General features: G+C 43.5%; 1 protein-coding gene across 1 annotated transcript in view; it reads left to right on the forward strand.

Annotated features, from left to right (window-relative positions):
* The window catches only part of SLC44A3 (solute carrier family 44 member 3), a gene marked incomplete at both ends in the record, with an annotated part of 91,868 nt that overhangs the window by 48,715 nt on the left and 30,614 nt on the right, over positions 1 to 12,539 (forward strand). Inside the window, 2 exons of the mRNA XM_080692291.1 lie at positions 8,410 to 8,566; positions 11,732 to 11,818. Of these exons, the coding sequence (XP_080548417.1) occupies positions 8,410 to 8,566; positions 11,732 to 11,818 (244 nt within the window). The remainder of the gene's footprint in view (positions 1 to 8,409; positions 8,567 to 11,731; positions 11,819 to 12,539) is intronic.

The following is a 12,539-nucleotide window of genomic DNA, read 5'->3' on the forward strand; positions in this document are numbered from 1 at the left end:
TGGGAGCCCCATCATTATGCTCTGGAGAGCACAGAGGGCCTGTTGCTTTTGGCACTGACCTCCCAGGAGCTGGGGGTGGGGGGTGCTTGTTTGGGAATCTGGGGGCAAAGATCCTTCTAGCTACTTTGGCCAGCAGGTAACATTCAGCTGACAGAGGAGATTGTGTGTTATCTTAGAATAACAAAACCAAAGCGAGTCCCTGAGGGCTTCGAAGAGGAGTTCTAGCAGTGCATGTACATTTATCTCTTAACCTTTCCCCTGTCTCCACCTCCCCCACCAAAAAAAAAAAAAAAAAAAAAAAGAAAGAAAGAAAATCTGAAAAGAATGAAAAGGCAGAAACACATAAGCAGAGTAAGGAACAGAAAAGCAACAGGTAAGAAGCCTCAGCCAAATGGTGGAGCCAAAATGGGCCTGCCTAGCAGTGAACGGCCATCCTGGAAAGAGCAGAGAAGGCCCCCCACACACACACACACTCAACGTGCTGGCCCTGGAGGAGGCACTTACAGGATGAGGACCACTGAGTCACAGACATCGAGACAGGCTCATGAATTCTAGTATGAAATATAATTCCCCAGATCAGCTGCATGGCTTTCTAAGGAACAGTTAGACCCCCTCCTCCTTAAAAGACCTCTGCTGGCGGACACTTGTAATCCCAGCATTTGGGAGGCTGAGACAGGAGGATCATGGTTCGGGAACAGCCTCATCTACTTAATGAGGCACTTTGCAACTCAGTGAGACCCTGCTTCAAAATAAAGAATAAAAAGTAGGGCCGGGGGTGTAGCTCAGAGGTAGAATGCCCCTGGGGGTTCCATCCCCATTACTGAAAAAAAAAAAAAGAAAAAAAAAAAGACCTCTGCTCTCTAGAGAGATAAACCAGAGAGGGCTTAGACTTTGGGGATCTGGCACAGCTGAGGCTGGGGGTGAGGCTCTGTAAAGAAGCAGAAGAAATGAGTGAAAATCTACATACTGAATAGTGAGGACCCCCCCAACACCCTGATATCACAACTCAGCTCCCTGGGTGTTGGCTGCCAGGTTGATCCCCTAAGAGGAGGCAAGGAGAATTCTCTGGAGAAACTACCTAACCCGAGCAAAGGGTTACAGCTAGTGCTCTAGGGTGGACTTCCTGCCTCCTAACCCCAGGGGAGGCTCTGGACCACAAGCCACACTCCTCACATGGAGCGACCAGCACTTTTATTTATTTATTTATTTTTTGTGGTACTGGGGGTGGAACCCAGGGGCTTTTCTACCTCCAGGTTATACTCCCAGGCCTATTTTATACTTTTTTTTGGAAACAGGGTCTCACTGAGTTGCTGAGAGCCTCACTAAGTAGCTGAAGCTGGCTTCAAACCTGTGCGATCCTCCTGTCTCAGCCTCCCAAGCGCTGGGATTACAAGTATGTGCCACCACGCCCGGCAACCCAGTCATTCTTAAATGTGAACCGTTCACCAGTGATTGTTAAACATCTGATGTAAACTACTAGTGAAGTAAATCAAAATGAACAAAATAAGGCAGACATGGCGGCACACACTGGTAACCCCAGTACTTGAGAGGCTGAGACAGGAGAATTGCAATTTCAAGGCCAACCTCAGCTACTTAGTGAGGCCCTCCACAACTTTGTGAGACCCTGTTTCAAAATAAAGAATAAAAAATAGGGCTGAGGGTATAACTCAGAGGTAGAATGCTCCAGGGTTCAATCCCCAATTCTGCTGAGAGAGAGAGAGAGAGAGAGAGAGAGAGAGAGAGAGAGAGAGAGAAAGAAAAATGGACAAAATGAACAAGAGAGGTTTAGGGAAAACAGACATAATACAGGTTACTAGAGAAAACTACCCCCAAAGCCCCAAAGTTTTTTAATAGAGTAAAAAAGTATCTATTAAAAAACTTCCTACAGAAAAAGGAATAGTGACAGAGCAAGAAAGACCCCTTAATAATTAAAATTGCAGAAGTAAGAAATTTCTATTGAATGATTAGAATGTAAAGCTAAAGGACGCTTCCAGAAAGTGGCATAAGAATCACAAAAGTGGAAAACAGGGGACAAGGGTAAAATATTTGTTGTGTAGGAGACCTAAATCTGATGAATATAAGTTCCAGAAACAGAGAACAACAGTAGATGAATTGTTTTAAGGAAAAGATGAGCCGGGCGTGGTGGCGCATGCCTGTAATCCCAGTACTGAGGAAGCTGAGACAGGAGAATTGCAGGTTCGCAGCCAGCCTCGGCTATTTAGTGAGGCCCTCCACAACTTAGTGAGACCCTGTTTCACAATAAATAATAAAAATGGGGCTGGGGTGTAGCTCAAGGTAGAAGACCCCTGGGTTCCATCCCCAGTACCGCAAAAAAAATAAAATAAAAAAATAAAAAGATTATAGTTAGGTCTGATGGCACACACCTGTAATCCCAAGACTTGGGAGGCTGATACAGGAGGACTGCAGGTTGGAGGCCAGTCCCAGCTGCTTAACAAGACCCTTTAAAAAAACAAAGTTTAAAAAGGGCCTGGGGTTTAGCTCAAATGTATACTATTTCTGGGTTCAATCCTCTAGTACAAGAAAAAAAATTTCCTCCTTTTTCATTTTCATTTTCTTTTCTTCTTTCTTCTTTCTTTCTTTCTTTCTTTCTTTCTTTCTTTCTTTCTTTCTTTCTTTCTTTCTTTTGTGGTACTTGAGATGGAGCCCAGAGGTATCCTAACTCTGAGCTACACTCCAGCCCTAACTTTTATTCTTCGTTTTGAAACAAGGTCTTACAAAGTTACGGAGGGCCTCGCTAAGTAGCTGAGGCTGCCCACAAACCTGCAATCCTCAAACCTGCAATCCTCCCGTCTCAGCTTCCTAAGAACTAGTGTGCACCACCACACCCAACTAAAAACGGAGGCAACCATTAAAGAAATTCTCCCAGGACTAAGAACATAAGTAAAGAGAAGATCTCAGAAATGTCTCAAAGGAAAAGAAGGTCACAGAGAGGATCGAGAACCAGAATAGGATCTGACTTTCAAGAGCGACTTAAACTAGGAGAACAGAGGAGCAAGGCTGTCAAAAGGCGAGAGGCGATTCCCAACCTAGAATCCTATACCTCTCCCCATCATTCGTCAAGGGTAAAGGAGAATATGGTCCCTGATAAGTAAAATAAAAAATTAAATGCGAGTAAAATAAAAATAAGTGAGTACGGCGGAGTGTGAAAAACACGAGAGAGGTCCGGTACACGTGGCATGTAAAGTTTTAATTGCACGGCTCTCCCGGGGATCAGGGCGAGGCACCGTGGGGCCCGTGCGCCTGTCCGAAGCTTGAGGACGCGGGCTCTCCTTTTCAAGGCATGCATCTCGCGAGATGGGGGTTTTACTCGCGGGAACGCCCAATTCTCGCGGGGGTTTCAGCCCCTCCCTTGCCCTGCAGAGGTCATGTGACACAAAGTCACATGAGTGCAGGACCCAACTTAACAGTCCCCACTGAAGCTCATGAGTGAGCCAGGGAAAAGGGCAGCAGCACAGAAAAGAAGGGAATTCCTAGGAAGGTAGCTATATAGCAGGCGAACAAAAAAGAAAAAAATAATAATAATCCAGTCCAAGAGGGCACTGAAAGGCTGTGGGCTCCTGGAGGGCCGACTCCAAGACATGACCACGTGTGCTCAGGCAGGTTGGGAAACAGTTGACACTTTGATGATGCATTTATTTAGGGAAGCTCATGAGAAACAAAGTGGATTACAAATGTGATAGACCCCAGGAGAGAAAAAAAAAAAAAAGAAACGGAAGTTATACCAGAAAGGAAACATAATTGGGATGTGCCACTTGGATCTGTTTTGAATATTATTCACCATGCATATTATTTATGTTCTAGTAGTGTAAATGCTAAGCATTAACTAAAAATTTCAATATCATTATCTGGGGAAAAGAGGGCATGAGAAAATGAGTGTGTTGAGAGGGTGGTGTGGTGTAAGCTGAAGGAGAGAAATGAAAACCAAATATTCTCTAGTGGGAAATCTTGAAGCTGAAAAATTGAGAGGGATCGTGTATAGAGTTCAGCGGTATAGTGTGTGCCTGGCATGCTCAAGGCCCTGGGCTCAATGCCCAGCGCCAAAAAAGGTAGGAAGAAAAAGAGAGAGAGAGAGAGAAAGGAAAAAGGGGGAAGGGAGAAAAGAAAAATCAAGAAAGAGCAGCAAGAATATATAATTTTTAAAATTTATTTAATTAATTAATTTTTTTTGGTACTGGGGGTAGAACCCAGAGGCTTTCTACCTCCGGGCTATACTCCCAGACCTTTTTTATATTTTATTTGGAAACAGGGTCTCACTAAGTTGCTGAGAGCCTCACTAAGTAGCTGAGGCTGGCTTCAAACCCATGTGATCCTCCTGTCTCAGCCTCCCAAGCGTGGGGATAATAAGCATGTGCCACCACATCTGGCTAAGAATATATAATTTTAAAGTATGGAGGTGACTTCCAGAAGAAATAGCCAAATTAAGGATGCATGAAAAAAAACTGCTGCCTTGCTGGGCGTGGTGGCGCACGCTTGTAATCCCCGCGCTTGGGAGGCGGAGACAGGAGGATCATGCTGATTCAAAGCCAGCCTCTCTGGCTTAAGAGACCCTGTTTCCAAATAAAATATAAAATAGGTCTGGGAGTGTAGCCCAAGGTAGAAGGGTTCCATCCCCAGTACCACCAAAACTAAAACTAAAACTAAAACTAAAACTAAAACTGCTGCCTTTTCTATTAAGCCCACCTGTTTTGTTTTTGTTTTTACTGCCAGGCACTTGGGAGGCCAAGACAGGAGTATCATAGGTCCAAGGCCAGCTTCAGTAACTTAGTGAGACCCTATTTCAAAATAAAAAAAAAAAAATAGGGCTGGGGATGTATCTTGGAGATAGAGTAACCCTGGTTAATTCCCCCACCAAAAAAATTATTTACCTATTACTTGGTAAAATAAATTAATTTAAAATGAAATGCATGGTGATTTATTTTTAGCACTACTGTTTCATTTATTAAAGTCCAACTTTCTTTTGGGCTGTCCTCCTGCTTTCGAAATCTCAAGCTCTTTCTTTATCTCAAGTTTATAGTTCCTTAATGCCAAGCATGAAGGGTGAGAATTAAATATGGCCAAAGTGCATTTATATCTGACTTTCATTAAATGCTAACAGAGCTGAAGAGATTATACAGAGATCACCAAGCACCAATGTATGGCAACCTGTAAAATTTACCTTCTACAACCATTTGCTTGAAAAGAGGTCAGTGGAGAGCCATAAGATGCTGTTTAGGGCCAGGTAAGGTGGCATACACCTATAATCCAGCTGCTGGGAAGGCTGAGCCAAGAAGAACGGCAAGTTCAAGACCAACCTGGGCAACTTAGCAAGATACTATCTCAAAATAAAATAAAAAGGGCTGGAGGTGTAACTCAGTGCTAGAATACTTACCTAGCATGTGCAGGGCCCTGGGTTCAATCCCTAGTGCAAGGAGGAAGAGGAGGGAGGAGGAGAAGGGAGGAGGAGGACGGAGGAGGACCAAGGAGGAGGAGGAGGGAGGAGGAGGAGGAAGAAGAGAAAGAGGAGGGGGGAGGAGGAGGTGGAAGGAGCCAGTACTGTTCAGCTTGGAGAAGGGATGCTGGAGGCATGACTTCATCATCACTTTCAAATGTACAAAAGATGGTTTCCAGCTGTTCTGAATCTGCTGGTGAAGATGCGAGGAGATGAGGAAATGGATCCGCAGCAGAACCTGGAGAATTTCAGTAGAGACAGATGAATTTCCTAATTCTAACAAGAGTTACCCGGGACAGAGAAAGACTCTTGTTCTTTGTAATACAGGCAATTTCTATTTGATGAAGGATTAGAGAGATGAACTTTACTCCCTCCTCCCAGCCCCCCAACCCCCTCTTGCAGTGCCTTTGCTGGAAGAAACAGCAGGGAAAGACGCGCTCTTTGCCCAGGCCAGACAGTTCTCTCTCACTCCGTACCAGCTTTGCACAGGAGGCAGCCTACCTGTGCAGCCCACACTCTGTCCAGAAGCCGCAGTACAAAATCCATTTTCTAGAATGTTTGAAGAGTTTTTAGTAAGTACTAGGCTGCATCTAACTAGAATTAAAACTTGTTCTGATTACCCTGCCATTGCTTGCTTGGCCTTATGCTCTGTACTGTCCAGTAGTTCTGGAAGTCAACAAAGAGTACTGATGTAACATGACCTGGGGTCATAGCACTTGGGTGGGTGGGACCATTCATCCCAGTGCCCGGCAGCTTGGACTGATGCGACGTTCTGATCTGGCTCCATTGAATGGGCGGGGCATTTTTAGCACTTGGGCAGCCATGAGTTTAAATAAGAGAGAAGCTGGGCTTCAGGGGCCTGACCAGGGTTACCTTGGCCTCTAACACTGCTGCGTCTTCCTTACTGCCTCTGCCACAGGATTGGGGTGGATGTGGCCCAGTCAGAAGGTGCTCAACACACAGGTGTCCCCGGAGCCCCTGGTCCTCCCAGCCCTCCTACTAAACTCACCAGTGAGTTGCCCAGTATGCCCAGTTTTCAAAAGACACTTAAGTCCAGAGCTCAGTACTACTTCAAGCCTCACTCTGCGCAATCAGATATCCCTGAAGGCAGTATAGCTTAGAGATAAAATGCCCCTGGGTTCAATTCCCCAGTACCTCAAAAAAAAAAAGGGGGGGGGTCTGATAAGGTGGCAGTTTCAAAGACACTCCACTTAGCCCTTTCTTTCTTCCTTTCTTTCTTCCTTTCTTCCTTCCTTCCTTCCTTCCTTCCTTCCTTCCTTCCTTCCTTCCTTCCTTTCTTTTTTTCCTGCTGGGCTATTTCTAATTTTGAAGGCTGGTATTGAGTGACTCCTGGCTCTGAATGCTGGCTTGGGTTGAAAAGGCCTTCTTTTTAAGTTCCCTCTGCTCTCCTGTGATAACCCAGCCTCTGGAACTTCTGTACCTTCTTCCAGCCAAGCCCTGCTGAGCCTAGAGTTGTAACTAGGGTGTGTCATAGACTAGGGAAGTTGAGGCAGTTACAGAAACCCCCCTGCCTGAAACGGTTCATCCCGCCGCAATGAAGTAGCTGCTATATAGAGGGAAGGTCTCCGTGCCTGGGGGACGGCCACACCTGTAGGAGCAGACCCCAGGGCTCCCGTCCACGGTGGCCTGGGAGTCATCTGTCTCCCCACCAGATGGGAAGCAGGTGTCCTCTTTCCTCTGCCTCCCCATCTCTTAAGCACCATAATGAGTTTTAAAGCACATAAATCTCAATGGAAAAGTAAACATTCTTCCTCAAAAAAAAAAAAAAAAACCAGCGAGGAAAGGGAAAAAATGTGTCATATTTTCCTGGCCTGTGCTCTTCCTGTAGTTTATCAGATCAAAATGAATTCCTATCAGCTACAGTGTCCCTGGTCTCTCCATTTTTAAATAACATTGGATTGAAACACAGACACCTTTTTGCGGGCCACTGGGTTGCAGTTCTTCTGTTCCCAATACTACTGTCATGTTCTCGTTTTCTTCCCTGGTGATTTAAGTAACAAGGCAGCCGTGGCCAGCTCTTGAAACACGTCTGGCTGTGGTCCTTTCCCTCCCTCCAAATCCAGGCTGTTGTCAAAATCTTAATTCTTAGTGGTTTATTAGCAACCAGGGCAAGTTGTAGAGTCATCTCTGAAGAGAGCAAGCTTCCCTTAAAATCCACAAAGCTGCTTCTGAGAAAGGGGCTCGTTTTCTAGAATTGGCATCCACGGGGATTCAGAAGGTCACCCGAGGGTTTGCATCGGTCCTCCGCCTTTGTTCTGTGTTCCAAGTTTGGGGCAGGGGGCAGAGGGCACTCATTCTGTTCTTTTTCACACTTTTCCCTGCATATGAAACCGAATTGGACACATTCTTGGGATCTGTGTCATGACAAGTCCCGTAAATGATTCACACTGAAGTGACCTTTAATGAACAGAGGAGAAACCAGCTGGGGTTCAGGAGTCCAGAGCTGCACAGAAGCCAAACAACCGTAGCTGGGTGTCCTATCCCTTTCAACTTGTGCCCACTGGTACCCTGCTGGCCCGGTACCTGGTCATGTGCTTTGGTGGTGATTTTAATGCCAAGCTAATGATGGTAATATTTATGTATGCTTGTGTGTCATTTAAACCATGGAGACTGACAGAATTAAACTTCTGAAACTGGAAGAGTTTGTGGAGGAGTAGGCGCTGTATAGAGGGAAGCATTCATTTTAACTCATCAGTATTTACAGGGCTGTTGTTGTTTTTTCTGTTTTATACTTGTTTGTAGCTTTGAGTGCAGCTGAAAGAAAATACTAAATTAGTCCAAGACAGAGCGTCACCCTAGCCACCAAGGAGTATCCACATTTTGCCAAATGCTTGCTGCACCCTGCTTTGTGCGTTGCTAGCACCATGGATTTGAACAGAGAGACATTTTTAATTGCTTTGGAACAGTAATTTGAAAATGCCCTTTTCTCCTATTCTCAGAAATAAAAATGACCCTCCTGACCGTCCAATCCTGTCGTCTCTCTCCATTCTTTTCTGCTACCATCAAGGAACGGTGGTGAAAGGGTCATTTTTAATCACTGTGATGAGGATCCCGAGAGTAATTCTCCTATACATTCATAACACTCTGAAAGAAAAGGTAAGACTGCACCTGTGCCCACAGTAGCTAAGTGCTGGAAAACTACCCCGGACAGGAATGTGACCTGTGACAGCGGCCCTGTGCCCTCTCCCCAGTCTCTGCTTTGTGTACAGACTTTTTTGTGGGTTTTCCCCTACAGGAGTGGTGGAGGTGGGCTGGACGGAATAGCTCTGAGTGAGTGGTTTTTCTTCTTATTTAAATGCTAAAATAGCCGGGCGTGGTGGCACAGGCTTGTAATCCCTGCACTTGGGAGGCTGAGACAGGAGGATCGCACAGGTTCGAAAGCCAGCCGCAGCTACTTAGAGAAGCTCTCAGCAACTTAGTGAGACCCTGTTTCCAAATAAAATATAAAATAGGTCTGGGAGTATAGCCCGGAGGTAGAAAGCCCCTGGTGGTACTGGTTCCACACCCAGTACCACCAAAAAATAAAATAAAACAAAATAAAATAAATAAATGCTAAAATAAATGAATTCTGAAGGTGAAATTTAAACGAGTTTGGTGAATATTTATCATGCTTTTTGTTTTTTTGCTACTGGGGATTAAACTGAGTCTCCATAAGTTTCGGAGGGTCTCACTAAATTGCTAAGGCTGGCCTCCAACCAGCGGTCCTCCTGTCTCAACCTCCCCAGTACTAGGATTACAGGCGTGTGCTACCTGGCTTAATATGCTTTATTATTTTTTAAGTAAGAGAATACTTTATATTATAGGAATAATATTTATTCCCTGCCTGTGTATTTTCATGGGAAGTTACTGGTGCTTGTGAGGAGGAAATGAAGGGGAGGGGGAGCAGTGTCAAATGAGTGTGTGGGGGGGAATGCACACACATACACACACACACACACACACACACACACACACTTGAGAGTGAGAAATGGACAAGCTGACCTACATCTCAATTCAAAGGCCAGAGCACTGTGAGGCTTTTGTGCTGGGGCTTTCTCCTCCCTGGTTTTTATTTCGTGCCCATTTGGGTATGAATGCCAGTGGAAACCAGAATACCAGGAAAACAGCTGTTCTCATGGTATTTCTGGCCTGCTGCATAAGGGAAGGTTGGACTTTTCCCAGCTTTTCTGTTCTCACACAATGTGAATTTCTCCCCCATTTCCCACCTCAGGGTCTGATTTGGTCAGTTTCCAAACCTACCTGGTTCCTACCTTTTGAGTATAGATAGTTACATGTCCTTAGTATATTGGGGAAATTTTACATGTGGGTTCATATTATAATTTAGGGTTATCTTTATTTGTTCTTTTAAACAGAAATCTGAGTTGTTAATATTTTTAAATTTATACTCAAGACTTAAGGTTAGTCTATTAGTTAGAAAGAATGGTTGAATTTCACGTAAAATTGTCTGGCTTTCTTCATTTTGAAATGCATGCTAAGCAGTTGTCCCTGATTGTAACATATTTTTTCTTATTTCTATTACAGTCTTGCCTGGCTAAGTTCTGTGACTTGAGAGGCATTTCCAGACCCAGGGCAAATCCATTTACTTTTCACTCTTTAAATTTATTTATTTATTTATTCTTACTGTGTGTGTGTGTGTGTTACTGGGGGTGGAACCCAGGGGCTTTCTACCTCTGGGATACACTCCCAGACCTATTTTATATTTTATTTGGAAACGGGATCTCACTAAGTTGCTGAGAGCCTCACTAAGTAGCTGAGGCTGGCTTCAAACCTGTGTGATCCTCCTGTCTCAGCCTCCCAAGCGCAGGGATTACAAGCGTGCGCCACCATGCCCGGCTACTTCTCACTTTTATATTTCAAGAAACATGAAGAAGGGTTTCTCAAAAAATAGAACAGCTTTTTATTTTAAAAATATGTATTGTGCATACATATTTATATATGTATACATTTGTGTATATTATCCATGTGTCAGTGGAAACCCCAAATATACATTTGTGTGTATATTATGTACATATATAAATACATATACAATTATGTTCATACATTCTAGCTGTGTGTCCATACTTTACATGTATTTATATATCGATATATATTTGTGTTTCTATCACTAAGGCTATGTCAACTTACGAATGCATTAGTAATAGATAATCCTAAGTAAGTGAGCAGCTGGAAGCTTGCTCTCCCTTCTCAAGCAAAGTATCTCAAACTTTTTGGGAAGCAGCTTCCATAAACCTAAAAGTCAGTGGAAACCCCAAAGTTTGTCTAACTGAGGTCTCAAGCTTATGTATCAGACCCTAGATCCCTTAAGGAGCAAGGGGCCAAACTCTCTTCTAATGATGTCATTTTCGGGGAAATATGTCCTCTCTTATGTAAAAAAAAAAAAAAAAAAAACAAATAGGAAGCCTTCCTCAGCCCAGTACCTTGTCGAGAGTTTAAACATTTCACACAGCAACTGTATAATCTTTCCTATGTTAAAAGAGGCTCATTCACAACTGCAGCCAGGCTGAAAAGTTTCCAGATCAAGTTTCATCCAATTGAATTAACACTGGAACAAGAAAATGTCCATATAAGGCAGAGTTATTCCTGGGGTCCTCGCAGTAGGCTATTTCAGGCTTGTTAGCAGGGCTCTTTGTGTGCTGGGCCGTGGCTCCTAACACACAGTCAGTCACCCCGACCCCAGGCAGTTCATTCAATTATTCATTGTGGAGTTATGCACAAATTCACATTGTTATATTTCAAAATATAATATTGTTGTTATATTACACAAACTTGAGTCCTACAGGTTTCACGATAGAAATTATTTCTCTCAGAATTCAACTTGATTCTTTATTTACATGGGCATATAACTCATATCTACAGCATAGTACTTGTTTTGTCCCTGGGATATGAAATTTTCGTGCACATGAACTTTGAATTCAAAAAGTTAAGCGTGCCATTTGAGATGCTTCGGGGCAGATGGAGAAGGGAGAGGGGTTCTTTTTATTGGAACCAGTAGGTCTGCTTTTCCTTTGCTATTGAGTACGGACTTTTCCCCTTTTCTTCTAGAGTTAACAGCAGCCATAACAGGTAAGTCTAGGAGAGGAACTTAGCTCATCAGTAGTAATGTACAAAATAGAACTTCTCTCATACTAAAGAAGACTGCTCTGATGTTGTCTCAAGTGCATACATTTATAAAATGGAAACAAAGAATGTCTCCCCAGAAACTGCCTGCTCACTCCTTTCCTTTGCTTCCTCTCTGTGCCCATGATCTGGACCTGATCCTAGCGGGGCAGTGCATGGTCCAAGGGTGCGTTCAGCTGCTGCGACTCCTGTTTATGCTGTCTTGCCAGATACCTGAGCCATCTCAACCAGGTACGTGTCCTATCCTTCACCCTAGGAACCCACAGAGGAGTCCAGAGGTGGTCTCCATCTCTTAAGTCAGGGTGGGCAAACTTGTTTATAAAAGGCCATGTTGTGTAAATATTTTAGACCTTTGGGCCACACAGTCTCTATTGAAACCACTTAATTCTGTTATTGCTACAGACCAGACATGGCTGTGTTCCAACAAAACTCTACTGATTGATAGATGCTGAAGTTTCAATTTCATGTGGTATTCATGTGGCAAGCGATATTCTTCTTCTTTTTATTTTTTTTCCAACCATGTAAAATGGTAAGAGTCATTCTTAGCCCTAATCAGAAGAAAGCCAGTCGTCTGAGAGATCAGCCACTGGGCTGTAGTTTGCAGACTCCTACCATGGAAGCGTAGGCTATTAAAGCTATTCTTCAAATTTAAAAAAAAAAAAAGGTGTTTCTTTTTTCTAAAACATTAAGGGGAAGGAGTCTTTTGAAACCCTAGCACAGTGAATACGTATCAACTAAGAACTTGTTTTCATTGTCTTCTCCCAGAACTATAATTTCCTGAACTAGGAAAAGAACTGACTCCCTAATTTGTATATTTTTCACCAGCCTTTTCTTTCCCTTTCATGCTATAAATATTCCTTTAAAAATCATAAAATGATATGTTGCAATTCTTTGAGCTTTATATTTTTTCTTTCCTTAATCTTTCACATTGATGGAAATTTAAATATATGTT

This window comes from Muscardinus avellanarius, assembly GCF_963383645.1.
Source record: "Muscardinus avellanarius genome assembly, chromosome: 3".
NCBI lineage: Eukaryota > Metazoa > Chordata > Mammalia > Rodentia > Gliridae > Muscardinus > Muscardinus avellanarius.